We start from the raw sequence: 16,118 nt of genomic DNA, 5'->3' as shown, positions 1-16,118 counted from the left end.
AGGGGTAAAACAAAACTCAAAGAAATTGAAGCAATTCATGTCTCAATACGAAAATAATCACTTTGGGGCGGAAAAAACGGAATAAAATGGCCAAATGAAAAGCGAAGTGGATGCAAAGTTTTTATGCAAAAACAGCACACGCGCACACAAAACAGGAACACGCGAACACATTTTTTTTAAACGGGATTTTAGTGAATAAATAAAAAAAACGGTATGGATAAATGATTTACAATTTGATTTACTAACTTTTGTTGTGCTCGCTGAGGGGCGAAAAGGGGCGCGTCCTTGCCTGGTTGTCACGTTCGGCTCCACTAGTGCAGGAGAGAGGAGCGAGCAGGCGGAGGAGGAGGAAGGGGAAAAAAAAGTTCAAGTAAAAAATGGCTTCCTTGTCTCTGGAGTCCACAGAACAATCCGACAATAGCGCAGAGGAGCCCACCGCCGCGGAGGACGAGAAAGACGCGGACCAAGTGGCCGAACGCTTGCTTCAAACTTTCCAGCTCTCCGCGGTGAGTTTTTCCACGGAGCAGGTTTCGTGTCTGTGCGAGGCCCTCCTGCAGGCGGGCAATGTGGATCGCCTGTGGAGATTCCTCTCTACCATCCATCCCTCGTCCGAGCTGCTACGTGGCAACGAGACCCTGCTCAAGGCCCAGGCTCTGGTGGCGTTCCACAGGGAACACTTTAAGGAGCTATACGCGTTGCTGGAGAGCCACGACTTCCAGCCGTCCAACCACGTCTTCCTGCAGGACCTCTACCTGAGAGCCCGCTACAAGGAGGCAGAGAGGTCCCGCGGCCGCAGCCTAGGCGCCGTGGACAAGTACCGACTCAGGAAAAAGTTTCCACTGCCAAAGACCATCTGGGACGGCGAAGAGACGGTCTACTGCTTCAAGGAGAAGTCTCGCAACGCCCTGAAGGAGTGCTACAAAAGCAACAGGTATCCCACTCCGGACGAGAAGAAGAACCTGGCCAAAGTCACCGGGTTGTCCCTGACGCAGGTCAGCAACTGGTTCAAGAACCGGCGGCAGAGGGACAGAACCCCGCCTGGGACGCACTGCAAGAGGTAAGAACACGCATGTACACGAATCCATATTGTTCGACGTCCCTTGTGTTGACCTCCGTTTGGTTGTGTATGTAAACAAAGCGTGTCCGACTTCAGTCGATCTATCTATCCACGCACGTTCGAGGTGACAGCAGAGCGTGATGCTTTGTTATGAAATGTGAGAAGCTTCAAGCGTCCTGAAAAATCACATTCTGCCCTGACTGGCGCACACACGGCAGATGGCAATAGCAACGGGGATGTGGGAAAATACAACACAATTTTTGTTTTTTTACTTGAATACTATTTTTAAAAAAATTGTTTTTACTTGAATACTATTTAAAAACAAAGAAAATACAATACAGTGCTGCAAAAATCACTTCCACGTATTTCTTTGTACTTGATCACTATTTTAAAACAAAGAAAATACAATACAGTGCTGCAAAAATCACTTCTACATATTATTTTATTTGGATACTATTTCAAAACACAATTCTCAAAGGGGAAGTCGAGTAAAAAAAATAATTGAAAATATTTTCTATGTGCCTCCACTAGTGTAAACACAGAATTCTGATTAATATTGTGTTTATGTTAAGGGTTGGTCAGTTGGCATTCACAAGCAGAAACCGTGGGCACTGCGATGTTATTTTCACTCGACAGCAAGGGAAAATGGCAGCCCCCGAGATGGATCAAAACAAGTGAATTTTACTGCTTAATTCAATTTTCACCATCCAGAACCACCCTAGCGCCAACAATTATTATTCCAAGGTCTGTTGGAAGAAAACACAAAGCATTACACCATGTAAAAGAGGGAACAGATAAGACCAACCTTATCTTATCATTGAAGGTTTTTGTGGTGGTCTGGAAGATACGTACTTTCCCAAAATCAAAAGCCAAGAAGTCTTAGTGATGGCTTACCTCTGAGCTGTGAGGTCTGCTTGCTGCACTTGCACAGATCTGTTTTCATTCATATTTCTGTCTCACTAAAAGTACATTCTTCATCGCTTTGGTGTTTCAGTGAGTCTGATGGAAACCACAGCAGTGAGGATGAGGCAAGCGCTATGGATGAAACCCCAGACAAAGCGGAGGAGCCCGCCGCCGGCGCCGCCGCCAAGGCCTCAGTCATCTCGCTCTCAGCGGTCAACTGCACCTCGGCAGGTCAGCTGATCGTCAACGGCTCTGGCGGCTTCCTCACAGCTTCCCAACCGATACTGTTCAATGGAAATTCCCTCATCTCCGGTACCGGCGCTGGTGTCATCATCAACGGGCTGAGCTTGGGAGATGGCCAGAAAGTCACCCTGAGTCAAGTAGCCAGCTCCCCTTTGATAGTAAACGGGGCTCAGGTTCTAGCCAAACCAGACGGTCCGCAGCAAGCGGTGTCCTTGGTAGATCAGCAGGTTTTGCCCCTAGTCACCAAAGCAAACAGTCTTCCAGCAGTTGTCCTTAACAGTCACGCTTCACCGGTCTCCAACCCAACATCAGTCATCACTCTTCCCGCGCAATCCAAGAGTCAAAGTAGTGCGATGGATTTTATCGCCGTGCCAGAAGACATGATAAAACAAGAAAGTAGTGAGCCAGCTTGCTCCTCTTCGTCACCTTCACCGCCAACCAGCCTTCCTTCGCTGGTTCTTGCACAAACCCCCCAGTGCCAGGAGGCCTTGCCCATCACTAGCTCTGCCTTGCCCCTCTCAAGTCAGCAAGGAGAATATATCGTCTTTGCCAGTTCAGCCTCTCAGATAAACCCTTCGAGCTCACTGGTCAACTCCAGTAACTCAACCCCTCAGGTGTTCTCCTTGCCCCAGGTTGTGCCTTCCATTCAGGGTATACCGGTATCCCAGTTGGTTCAGCACTCCTCCATAGCACAGATGCCCCAACGTCCTCAGCTAGTCCCAGTTTCCTCTCTCACGTCACCAGCAATCAACTTCCAAGGCTTTCCCACAATGACCAGGCAGCTGGATGCTTCTACACCCTTAGCTGATGGTTCCACAACCATCGTGTCAATCTCACAGGTACCTAGTACTCCTCTCCCACAAGTGACCCGGCAACTTGGGGCCCAAACCATCAACTCCTCCCCCACGAAGCTCCAGTCGCCACAGGTCATTTCTATCTCCTCCCCAACACAAGTGGTTCCAGTACCGCAGGCAAAATCCACTGCACCAGCCAAGTTAGTCCCCCTATCCGTCCCCCAGCTGGTGCCGGTCTCATCCATCCAGACATCTTCCACCATCTCGTTCCCCCAGGTGGTTCCTGCCAGTCCCTCTCTGTCCATGCCCTCAGCCGGAGTGCCTATGCAGATCCTGGCTTCAGCGCATGGTGGAATCAATCAAACTCCTCTCAGGCTAAACCAACTGAGACCGATTCAGAGTGTGGGCCCACCAACCAACGTGAATCCTGGTATGCATCTGCTCAATTCTGGGATCATTCAGCTACCTTCTGCACCTCAAGGTGACCTTTGTCAATTGTCTGCTGAAAACATGTTCTTCATTTATTGTCGTACATCATTGTAAATTCACTTAGTCCTGTGGCAACATCATTTTATCTCTCTACACCATGTCTGCACATAATAATGCTAATGCTAACCCTCTCTATTATGTGCCTCTGTGGTAGGTAACCTTCTTCTGAGTGGAAGCCCTTACTTGAGTGTCCAGCAAGGGAAGCTGATTCTGACCATCCCGGCTGGCTTTCAACTTACTAGTTTGCCTTTGAAACCAGTTCCTGACCCTTCCCCCCTTCCAGCCAATGGTATGAACCTTGGTCTAACAGCATCAAACATCCCTGTAACGTCCCAGCTTTCAAGCACCCCCGATCAGCCCACCAACATCCTCGCAACGTCTCCTCTGAACTTCCTCAATCCGCCCACCCCGTACTACACCACAGAGAGTGGAAGTGCAGCCACCCAGACGTCCACAGTTTCCTCTTCGACCACGCTAGACCCATCAGTCGCCCCTACCACGCCAAATGCTCTCTCGCCGGAGAGCATGCTTACCCTCAGTCCCATGTACGGAGGGGGGGTGACGACTAACATGCAGTTGTCCCAGCCGGCCTGGAGCCCGCTACCTCTTTCTGCCTCAGCCGGTCTGACTCTCTTTGATGGACGAGGGAAGGGGGACCTAGCTGTTGATCCAGCTCTGTTGGGTCTACCGGGTGGGGAGGCGCTGCTTCTGGGGAGCACGTCTCCGGAGCAGGACACCAGCTCCCCACTAGGGCATACCGAAGAGATGGACGGGGAGACCAAGATTCTGACTCAGCTTCAGTCGGTCCCTGTGGATGATGATCTGGGCTTGTAGACATGTTTACCGACCACGTCTGGAAAAAAAACGATCACACCACCGAAAAAACAATCAAATGGTGCCTTGCTAGTTTATCTTGACCTGTTCACTCTTGTACAACCATCGCAGCCTCAGCTGGCACCTCAGCTTTAATGGACAACATGGGACATCCATCCATCCATCAGTTTTCTACCGCTTAGCCTTTTCTAGAAAGTCGGAGTGTGTCCCAGATGACTTTGAGCTAAAGACCACACCCTGGATTGACCACCAATCACTGACTGGGCACCTAAAGACAATCATTCACACTTGTATGCGCCTACAGTCTGCGAGTGAGCTTGAAAGCAATCCAACACCAGCTACACCAAAATCGACATCCTACTATTGATAGAAAATTGTAGAGTTTCAAGAGTAGTGGTGCTTTTCAAAGTGTGAGGTACTGGTAATGCACCACAAGTACGTCAACCGACACTAGGTTCGCATGCGGCTTCCTTAGGCCACAAAACAAACAACCTACAGGATATTTTGTACGTAATGTAACACGGGATTCTAGTTTACATTCACTTCTGTATCATTTTAACAAATCAAATATTTGCAAGGACGTCTTGCAATTTCAAGGAAAATAATTTCTCAAACTGACATTTGAAAATTTAGCAGATTGATACCTCAATGATTGTCCGTCTCAACCTTGTTAGGCAGCTTTTCTGGGTCATATTTTCTGGAATATTCTTGTCCATTTTAAGAACGCAAAAAAAAAAGAAGCAAATAAGAGATTTCCAAATACTTTATATACATTTTTTAGATTTCTCAAGCTGCTGCGCCTTCCGGAGTTTTTTGGCATCTCACACTTTGAATAGCTCTGTTAAACCAAACTGCATCCAGATTGAATTAATGGCCGTTGTGCAAGGAATGAGTACGACCGCATTTGTTCTTGCAGCTGGTTCAAATGTTTCGCTACACTTGCACTGTGGATGTGTGTGGTGGCTTTTTGTTGGCAGTGCAGTCGTCGGTCATAGTTTTGGAGGGAACACAGTCAACTATTCAGCAGACCATCTGGGAAGGGCACAGGTCTTGAAATAGTTGGGTGTTGGCTGACTTATCCAAAAATGCTTATTTTTGTTTTTATTGTTTATAATGTACTACCAAGGAGTCCAGATTTTTATGTGACACAATATGTACGTTTGTAAAGCTTCCAGGGACATCCAGTTGTATTTTATGAGCTGTATTTACCACTTGAATAACACGACTGCCCTTTTTTTAACATCAACTATGCAATTTTTATACTTCTAGGACACTAAAGTGTCTCAAGTTGGTAAAAACGTAGGAGCGCAACGAAAGCTTTACCTTTCTCAACTTGACATCCTGATGCTGCGTGACACTAAAACACAACAAAAAGTGCCTTATATTAAAGCTTATACGTTTTGAATCAAATGTTTTTAGATGTCTGCAACCGAACGAGACTCGCGTTGGAATAGTCGTCTGTGTGGTTTTCATTTTCCGGTTAAAAAAATACGTTGATGTGTTTTTGTATATTTTGCACATTGCATTCATACAATGTTTACGCCGTTGCTACAACAGTATTTGGACACAAGACCTTAAAATTGTGGAAAAAATTCCATAATTCAAGTCTGAAATGGTCTTGTGGACCTTCCACTGTCAGCGGTGAAACATTTTGGCCATTAATGGTACACACACACTTTTTAAAGTCTTTGTCGTTACATTATGGCCATTTTTGTGGCAACATACAATGGCCATAAAAGGTCTACACACCCCTGTTCAAATGTGTTTTTTGTGATTCATTCTGAAATTCAATGTGACCTACACAACACGACCATTTTTAAAAATCTTTTCAAAAAGGGGTAAATAAAAATAACTGGGATGTGGTTGTAAAAGTGTGCACACCCTCTTAACAGGTTGTGGCTGTGTTTAGAAATAACCGATCGCATTCACATTCTTGTTAAATTGGATTAACCACAAATTTCTGATGTTCTATGATTTCCCCAACACCCACAGATTATTATTATTATTGTCGATGAAAACAGGCCACGTTAATAGTGTTAAAATGTTAATGATGAAAAACGGGCATTTGAGCAGGGGTGTGTAGACTTTCTATACAAGTCTGTTTTGTTTGTACATTTAAACCAAAACTCATCTTGTCCATTGGTGTTTCGCGTTTTATTTGAAGAAAAAAGAAAATGACATTCATTTTCATCAGTTGTTCAAATAAATGTTTTAAGCGGTCGCCACAGATGGACAGATCATTTGTATTAAGCATTTAAATAACAGAGGGATAAAGGGAAATATGAATTTGTATGTCAAATATGTTTTGTCTGGTGCATGAGCCATCTCTAACTAAAATCACATCAATACAACAAGCCTGTTTGGGCAAATGCACAATTGTATGTTTGGGAGTTTTAGCTTTCCTACCGGACACACACACACACACACACACACAAAGAACTCCAGCATTCACCAAAGATAATGTATTGACTATTTGATAGTGTTTGAAAAGGGATCACTTGTTTTGTTTTCTCCTCTTTTGTATTAAATGCATTCTATTTTTTATATTACACGCCGATGTAATAAAGTACATTTATATGACTTCTAGTGTAATCGCTTGATTTTCCCCATTCAAAGTCTTTAGTTTTAACTGTGCATTTAACCCGGATTTTTTTGTTTTTGTTTGGACACTTATAAACACCTCCAGTAAATTTACAGATTAAGTTTATTTCTAAATATCACTTCATGCAACACACTCCATGAAGGCTCAAACACATAGTACATATTGTACTGTGTGAAGCAGGTTGTGCAGGATGAGCCAAAAGTTACTCTGCATTTCTCTTTCATTTCATCTACCGTTAACATTTGACCGCTCAGGCTTTGCATATTCTGTATTGCTGTCTGGCAAGATGTTTTCCAACGCTCAAAAGCAGTTGCTCTACAACTTTGGTGTTTTCAGCAATGGCAGTTGTAGTGGATCTAGTTTAAAAAAAAAAAAACATGAATACCTTTGCCGTCGATCACAGAAAAATGTCAGTGATTTTGCAACGCTGCTCCAATGTCAATTGGCGAGGGTGGTGTGCTTACAAAAAGTGCAAAGCTTGAGCCGTTAAATGCTGATGGCCTCACATTTGTGATCTGAATGATACCTGAAACAAAAAAGGAAACATGTAGTGACTTTTGGGTCACACTGAGGAACCCTTGGTCCCCAAACTCTTTCAGCTATGACCCAAATTAGAAACTTGGTCCCTCCGCTTACTGAAATACATCATGTTTAGGCATGGTCCAATATTAGGTTTTAACAATGAGCAAAAATGATATCACGGTATTAAAATTATTTGTCTAAAATGACCTTTTTTTGAGAAATATTTGAGTAAAAAAGATGTTTTTTTTTTACCATTGTATTGCTCCCTACCTCCGTGTGTAACTGCTCGGAAGGAGAAAAAAAAAAATGTTGGCAATTAACTACTCAACCCTGCAAGCAGCAAAATCCTAAGAGAGCTCATTACCAGTGACAGCCAGTATCCGTGGTTCGTGAAACCTTGACTTGTCAAACCGGTAATTGGCCCATGCTTAATCATGTATTGCAGTCACCATCAATGAATACGTTAAGAAACTATGGCTCAAGAACGTGACAAGTCAAGAAATAGTGTGCCTGTTTTATGGTCAATAAATAACTGTGGCAGTAATCCTGCTGGAAAAATCTGGTTTGATACAGATTAAAAGTGACAAATTGGAAGATTTTCACAATTTCTTGCGGGTAAAACATTCCATCTTTTTTTTTTTGTACTGCATTTCAGTGTTTTGACATTGACCTCAAAAAAGTCTCATTTGTGCATTTAAGATTTATGGGAGTAAGGAGAAAGGCCGAGTTCAGAGAAATAAAAGCAATTAACAATTGTTCAGATCTGCTAACATGTATGCAGTAGAAAAAAATACTTGACCGAGGACACAGCGGTGACAGCTCTTCAGCTGGTGTCCACTTGACAGTGACATTTTCTCACTCCAGTCCTTCAATTTCCTTCAGAGTTGATGAGAAGTGGCCTTCATAAGCCCAAATATTCAGCCAGGAACACAGCGATGACCTTGGTCAGATTCTCCACGGTGGGACGATGGATGTTCTCCTCGGTGTCGTCCATTGTGTGCCAGACGTCCGGGAAGGGCGTGGCGATGAGATGGAGGACAGGCACGCCTGGAGGTGATGGACAGGGAAACGTGGAACATCAAGTCCAAAATAAGGCTCGCTGGCACAAAGGTTCATATTGTTGACCGTGGGCAAAATTGTATCTTCTATGCAGTCTTATCAAACCTGCATCGAGCATTTTAGTAGCAATATTTTAGTTCGTGTTTTGTAAAGTCATGTGCATCATTCACCTCTACGGAGGAAGGGAATATGATCATCCTCAATTTTTCCAACCACCACGTCCTTCCTGAAGTAGGTCTGCTCCAGGGGGTGCGCCGCCAGCAAACCTTGACGGTGGAGGCGCTTCTCTGTCAACGAGAAGCCGATGAAGGGCGTTAGCATACATTCGATTTGCTTCTATTTGTTGTGAACCCCCCTGGTGCATGTACCTGCGGCTATCAAGCGGTCAAACCAGCGTGCCGTGTTTTCAAAGTGGTTCACAATCATTGGATTGGGAGGACCCAGAAGGTCGAGCAGCAGCAAGAGGTCCTGGAAAGTCAATCGAAGGTTGATACAGTAACTTGTTTTGTTTTTTTCACATAAAAAAAGACGATAAAAAAAAACCTAGACAAAAATATTGCATTTTTTGCTCTGTTGTACAGTTAAGTTATTTTACTGTTTAGAAAAAAAATATATATATTTTTTTTCCTGCCAAATACTGCAATTAGCATTGCCCCATAAAAATATCCAATAAAGAAGAACGAAGCACTTTATCAACATTTAATAAAAAAAAAATATATATATATAAAGTTTTTTCCCATATTATTTTGCTTCAATTCAATGGACAAAAACTTGTGTTGCTAATTCTGATGTGCCTGTCCTGGCCACCCGGTGGCAGTATAATCCAAACAAATACATCCCAGCTCTTCATTAAAAGCTGCAGTAAGATAAACTGCAACATAGCGCCACTGTATTCCTCACCACAGTGTTTAGCAGGGTGGTATGCAAGGAGCCTGCAGGGTATGGCGTGGAAGCCATGCGCTCAGCCAGGTGACGGGAGCCGTACAGTGAATCGGTCGTGGTCCATTTCTCAAACGACTCTTCCCCGTCAAAAAATACCAGCTGCAGAGTGACTTGAGGCCTCTGTGAATAGACAACAAAAGAAGAGCATGAGACGGTTATATTGAAATAAAGGTCATTTCTTCAAAGTAGGTTCATTTTCATTTGTATTGAAGGGATGCAAAAATAATTTGCTTTGACAATTGCTCCTCCCCTGTTATACGTACTGTAAACAAATGTATGCTTTACTACATCATAAAGACTTTTGTGTGATTGAAACAACAAAGCCAGCTGGAAAAAAGAAAAAAAAAAAAAAAGAGGTACAACCATAAATGTATGTGAGCCTTCCACTCACCTGTCTTTTGTAAGCCCTTAGCTTGTTATCCAGTGCGGTAGCCAGCTCCAGGATCATAGCGCAGGGCACCGCCGAGTCACTTGCCCCGAGGAACACCCTGTGTGGGAACTGGCTGTCCCGAGGCAGTGCCTTGGAGTCGTAATGGCACGTCAGCAGCAGCTTGCGAGGGGCCATGGGGTCAAGAGTAGCCATGACGTTTGTGAATGTAACCTGGCCTTTTGGCGTGACAGACAGAAAGCGATCCAATTCTAAGTCCCAGTCGGCAGACAGCGAGGACAGCGTGGATATGATGTGCTGCGGTAGGAGGAGCATTTGATGACTTTATATCACACTTGAATCAATTTCACTATATATCAAAGACTGCAAAAATCAAAGCCATGATGCACAAAAATAAATCCACTGAGATTTACCTGCTGCACCATCCTGCTGCCTTGCGTCCCGGGGAGCCTTTCGATCAGGATAGGCCTCAGGTGTTTCTCCCATATGCGATTTAGTTGTATTTGAGATACCAGTTGCTGGATTTGTGCTGCATTGTACTGGGTGTGTTTGTGGTACCACTGGAAAGGCGACAAAATATGAGTGAACCTTTGAAAATTCAACAATGTTTCATTTCTGCATGTAGCGAGAGATATATTGCTACTGTGACAATTTCACTCATGAGGAGACAACAGTAAAAAAATGTTTGGGCTTTTGGGTAAACTTCAAGATGAACCAAAAATGCACTGTAACTTCTAAAAGTGAAATGAATTGGATATTTTCGAAACTTTTAAATGCACCAGCTGTTTCCATACATGGGCACAGAATGTTCTTCTCTAACCAGTTGAACAGGTGTTTTGATACATAAAATCCAGGAGTATTTATTTCCATGGCTTATAAGTGACTCTTCCTGTCTATTTGTAACATTTTGATTTAAAAAAAAAAGCTTTTTTTCTATGGTACTTACTGTTTCTAATAGGTCGTCTTGGTCTCTTTATGACCGCACAATGTAAAGAGATTAAAGACAAATACTGTTGAATAGTTGGAATAACTTCAGTCAGCACTCCATTATTATTATTATTATTTTTTGAATGACTTGAGACAATTCCAATGTTCATCTAAATGTGTACCATGAGATGTCATTTGTTTTACCTTATCTTTGTACAGATCTGCAACCCGCCCGCGGTCCGCAAAGGGGATGTTGGTCAGGTAAAACAGGAGCGCCAGCGCGACCACGAACAAACCGAGGAGACACAGCCTTGTCCGCTGGTCACGGTCGGTGCCCTGCCGCGGGCTGGGCATGTGCCGCCTGGAGGACTTGGACATGAGAGCGGTGCAGAGATCCAGTCAGCGGGTTCCAAATCAAATCACTACGTGTCCGTACATGGAGCACGTGAGGAGGCAAGTAACTACAGGAGGCGGGACTTGATGACAAGTCGTAGAAACAAGCTTTACATCTTCCAAGCGCTTAAGTTTACGTTGACGTAACTTGTTCTAACATGTTTTTTAAAGGCAATTACACATTATCGTCGCACAACATCATTAACGCTTACCAAATAATCCACAACTAATAGATAACATACAACATGTTTCGTGGTTAGCGTGGATTTTGTAAGTATTTTCACTTCCGGGTTTTTGTTGGCTTTGTGACGTTCTTCTTTTAATAATAGCAGTTAGCAAACAACGTTTTTGAATCCTTACCGCCACCATCTGGTTAATGAGTGCAAATCACCCATTTGACTTAATTACACGACTGAACACAAATGAGCCTTTTCCTTTCAGTTTCAGAACACAAATGAGCCTTTTCCTTTCAGTTTCATTCGGACTAATATCGGTTTTATATCTTTAAAAAAATTTTACGTGTCGTATCGCTGTTCTGTTTTTGAACGAGCCCGAGCTTTCCCGTTGCCGATGGGTTCTCTACGAATATAACGTTAGTGGGAGGTAGACGGAACTGAAGAGGATTAGGGCCAGTGAAGAAAGAAAAACGAGGGGTGACAGGATTCTGACTTTTTTCTCAGAATTCTGACTTTAAAGTCAGAATTCCCACTTTCTGACTTTAAGTCAGAATTCTGACTTTATTCTCAGAATTCTGACTTTACAGGTCGGGCGAAAATCTGCGAATGTTATCCATCCAAGGACGGAGGACCGCCCGCCTCCTTAAATACAGGCCGGGCGAAAATCTGCGAATGTTTTAAAGTCAGAATTCTGAGAATAAAGTCAGAATTCTGAGAAAAAAAAGTCAGAATCCTGTCACCCCTCGGTTTTATTTCTTCACTGGCCCTAATCCTCTTCCGTCTTACGTACGTACTACGTAGTACGGAACCACGCTCCCGCGCTGTTGTTTGCGTTCGAACAGCACTCGGCGGGCGAAAGACCATTTTGTCGGTGTAGACAGGACAACTCGTTGCCAAAGATGCATGTGATTAAGAGAGGTGAGTGGCAACCGTCAGATCCTCGTCTCTTCCGTTTTGTCTTCCATATGGTCACTGTTGCAAGACGAAAGTCAAACAATTTGTGTCATTATACCTTTTGCAAGCGAGCTGATTTGTCTCACACGGGCAAAGTCGAGCCTGTACGACGCGCAGTTAGTTGGCGGCACACAACAGCAAACTTGGACTTTCTAGGTGGATTCATTGAAGCAAAGCAAGCGTGTTTGGTTCAAATGACGTTTTAACAACACTACCGCTCAGGAGTGGATGCAATGTGTCTTTTCCTTCTTGTTCTTGGCTGATTTTCTCGAGGGTCCTTTGTCATAGTTGGCGCCAGGGTGTTAACGTACGAACGCGCAAGCGCGCACGGGCTAATACTTGATCACCTTTACGTTCAACTTTTTATGCCTACTTTAAATGTAATTCTTTAACCTCAAACTCTGACCTCAAATTTACTTGTGTGAACAATTTTGACTACAAACTTTGTGTACCCTGTGGTAGCAATAAAGTGGACAGAATTAAAAGTTAAAAAGTCCCAATGATCGTCACACACACATCTGGGTGTGGTGAAATTTGTCCTCTGCATTGAACCCATCCCCGTGTGATTTGGATCCACCCCTGGGGGAGAGGGGAGCAGCAGCGGTGCCGCGCTCGGGAATCAGTTGGGGATCTAACCCCCCAATTCCAACCCTTAATGCTGAGTGCCAAGCAGGGAGGCAATGGGTCCCATTTTTATAGTCTTCGGTATGACCCGGCCGGGGTTTGAACCCACAACCTTCCAGTCTCAGGGCGGACACTCTACCACTAGCCCACTGAGCTGTTTTACAGTATTTACAAGAAGCTGTCGTTGAGCCTTTGCAAAGATGGGAGTTGTAATGGCATCGGTGTTGTGTTCCAGATGGCCGCCAAGAGCGTGTCATGTTTGACAAAATCACCTCGCGCATCCAGAAGCTTTGCTATGGCCTCAACTCGGACTTTGTGGACCCGGCCCAGATCACCATGAAAGTGATCCAGGGCCTGTACAGCGGCGTGACCACGGTGGAGTTGGACACGCTTGCGGCCGAGATCGCCGCCACGCTTACCACCAAGCACCCTGACTACGCCATCCTGGCGGCCCGCATCGCCGTCTCCAACCTGCACAAGGAGACCAAAAAGGTGTTCAGTGAAGTCATGGAGGACCTTTTCAACTATGTCAACCCGCTCAACCGCCGCCACTCACCCATGATCTCCAAGGAGACGCTGGATGTGGTGATGGAGCACAAAGATCGCCTCAACTCAGCAATCATCTACGACCGCGACTTCTCTTACAATTTCTTCGGCTTCAAGACCCTGGAGCGCTCGTACCTGCTCAAGATCAACGGCAAGGTGGCGGAGCGCCCGCAGCACATGCTGATGCGGGTCGCGGTGGGCATTCACGGCCAGCGCGTGGACGCGGCCATCGAGACGTACAACCTGCTGTCAGAAAGGTGGTTCACTCACGCCTCACCCACGCTCTTCAATGCCGGCACCAACAGGCCGCAGTTGTCCAGCTGTTTCTTGCTGGCCATGAAAGACGACAGCATCGAGGGCATCTACGACACTCTCAAGCATTGTGCCCTCATCTCCAAGTCGGCAGGCGGCATTGGCGTGGCGGTCAGCTGCATCCGCTCCACCGGCAGCTACATTGCCGGTACCAACGGCAACTCCAACGGCCTGGTGCCCATGCTGCGCGTCTACAACAACACGGCGCGCTACGTGGACCAGGGCGGCAACAAGCGGCCCGGTGCTTTTGCCATGTACCTGGAGCCGTGGCATTTTGACGTCTTCGACTTCCTGGAGCTGAAGAAGAACACTGGCAAGGAGGAACGCCGCGCCCGAGACCTCTTCTACGCCCTGTGGATCCCGGATCTTTTCATGAAGAGGGTGGAGAGCAACCAGGACTGGTCGCTCATGTGCCCCAATGAGTGCCCCGGCCTGGACGAGTGCTGGGGCGAAGACTTCGAGGAGCTCTACACGCGCTACGAGAAGGAGGGCCGGGTCAAGCGGGTGGTGAAGGCCCAGCAGGTGTGGTACGCCATCATCGAGTCGCAGACGGAGACGGGCACGCCCTACATGCTCTACAAGGATTCGTGCAACCGCAAGAGCAACCAGCAGAACCTGGGCACCATCAAGTGCAGCAACCTGTGCACAGAGATCGTGGAGTACACCAGCCACGATGAGGTGGCCGTGTGCAACCTGGCCTCCGTGGCGCTCAACATGTACGTCACGCCCGAGCGCACGTACGACTTCAAGAAGCTGGCGGCCGTCACCAAAGTCATCGTCAAGAATCTCAACAGAATCATTGATATCAACTACTACCCGGTGCCTGAGGCGGAACGGTCCAACATGCGTCACCGGCCCATCGGCATCGGCGTCCAAGGGCTGGCCGACGCCTTCATCCTCATGCGGTATCCCTTCGAGAGCCCCGAGGCGCAGCTGCTCAACATCCAGATCTTCGAGACACTTTACTACGCAGCGCTGGAGGCCAGCTGCGAGCTGGCCGCCGAGCACGGCGCCTACAAGACGTACCCAGGCTCGCCCGTCAGCAAGGGGATCCTCCAGTATGACATGTGGCAGCGGACACCCACACCACTGTGGGACTGGGCGCTGCTCAAGGAGAAGATCGCCAAGCACGGCGTGAGGAACAGCCTGCTGCTAGCACCCATGCCCACCGCCTCCACCGCGCAGATCCTCGGTAACAACGAGTCCATCGAGGCGTACACCAGCAATATCTACACGCGTAGGGTGCTCTCCGGCGAGTTCCAGTGCGTCAACCCGCACCTGCTCAAGGATCTCACTGACAGGGGTTTGTGGGGTGAGGACATGAAGAACCAGCTGATTGCTAACAACGGCTCCATACAGGTTAAATATCTTCAGAACAGAAAAATCGACAGTATAGCAGGAGGGTTACTGTATTCCTAATCCTAGTCTTTTTTTCTTCTCTCCAGGAAATTGCTGAGATCCCCGATGACCTGAAGCAGCTGTACAAAACCGTGTGGGAGATCTCCCAGAAGACGGTGCTCAAGATGGCCGCCGACCGAGGGGCCTACATCGACCAGAGCCAATCGCTCAACATCCACATCGCAGAGCCCAATTACGGCAAACTGACCAGCATGCACTTCTACGGTTGGAAGCAGGTACGTGTCAAATTTACACATAACAAAAGCTTTCTTAGCGTGTACTTTAAATTGTCATCATCCATCTGCTCCCAGGGACTGAAGACAGGCATGTACTACCTGCGGACCAAGCCAGCCGCCAACCCCATCCAGTTCACGCTGGACAAGGAGAAACTGAAGGAGACTTCCGCCCTGACCAACGGCACCGCAGAAAAAATTCCAGAGGAAGACGTCAAGGAGCGGAACACGGCCGCCATGGTGTGCTCTCTGGAGAACAGAGACGAGTGCCTCATGTGCGGCTCTTGAAGGCTTCCACCATTCCACTCGCATTTAACTCCAATTGTCCTGTTGAACAGCAGCAATTTTGTTCTTAAGTGTTAATATTCATTCAATAAAAACCTTCACATATCTTTAACACTAAGTGGTTACCATGCTTCTTGCGATCTGGAGATTTACCTGAGGTCTATTACGGAACAAGGTAAAAGCATACAAAAACTTGAGAATTAATTTTATTTTTTTATAAAATGAAGACATAATTTACATTTTAAATGTACACTTGTTACAACCCAGAGCCAATAATAACAGTACCTGCTCCTCACATCCTCACTGTTGTATGCATTACAACCAAAAAATAAATTATCAAAACATATAGAAAGGAAAATTGTACATTACCATTACTGATTTGTTCAACATGGATCACCGTAGGCTATAAATAGCTTCATCATACATAAAAGAAAAAA

At 45.9% G+C, this 16,118-nt stretch overlaps 3 protein-coding genes across 3 annotated transcripts; 2 read left to right on the top strand and 1 right to left on the bottom strand.

The window, feature by feature from the left end:
- The first annotated feature begins 311 nt into the window (after positions 1–311).
- On the top strand, positions 312–6,900 carry six5 (SIX homeobox 5). Its single transcript, XM_037268560.1, has 3 exons — positions 312–1,057; positions 2,052–3,478; positions 3,641–6,900. Exons 1-3 carry the CDS (start codon positions 378–380, stop codon positions 4,318–4,320), a joined length of 2,787 nt encoding a protein of 928 aa, XP_037124455.1. The 5' UTR covers positions 312–377; the 3' UTR covers positions 4,321–6,900.
- A 75-nt stretch (positions 6,901–6,975) lies between these two features.
- qpctla (glutaminyl-peptide cyclotransferase-like a) lies at positions 6,976–11,478 on the bottom strand. Its single transcript, XM_037268566.1, has 7 exons — positions 10,965–11,478; positions 10,247–10,393; positions 9,837–10,130; positions 9,404–9,565; positions 8,872–8,971; positions 8,674–8,790; positions 6,976–8,491 (listed from the first exon to the last, which is right to left on the bottom strand). Exons 1-7 carry the CDS (start codon positions 11,136–11,138, stop codon positions 8,346–8,348), a joined length of 1,140 nt encoding a protein of 379 aa, XP_037124461.1. The 5' UTR covers positions 11,139–11,478; the 3' UTR covers positions 6,976–8,345.
- A 663-nt stretch (positions 11,479–12,141) lies between these two features.
- rrm1 (ribonucleotide reductase M1 polypeptide) lies at positions 12,142–15,795 on the top strand. Its single transcript, XM_037266957.1, has 4 exons — positions 12,142–12,247; positions 13,143–15,124; positions 15,211–15,399; positions 15,475–15,795. The coding sequence occupies exons 1-4, from the start codon at positions 12,229–12,231 to the stop codon at positions 15,682–15,684; spliced, it is 2,400 nt and encodes a 799-aa protein (XP_037122852.1). The 5' UTR covers positions 12,142–12,228; the 3' UTR covers positions 15,685–15,795.
- Positions 15,796–16,118: the final 323 nt, after the last annotated feature.

Source organism: Syngnathus acus, chromosome 13 (genome assembly GCF_901709675.1).
Source record: "Syngnathus acus chromosome 13, fSynAcu1.2, whole genome shotgun sequence".
Lineage (NCBI taxonomy): Eukaryota > Metazoa > Chordata > Actinopteri > Syngnathiformes > Syngnathidae > Syngnathus > Syngnathus acus.
This window is presented reverse-complemented; position numbering and strand designations above follow the sequence as displayed.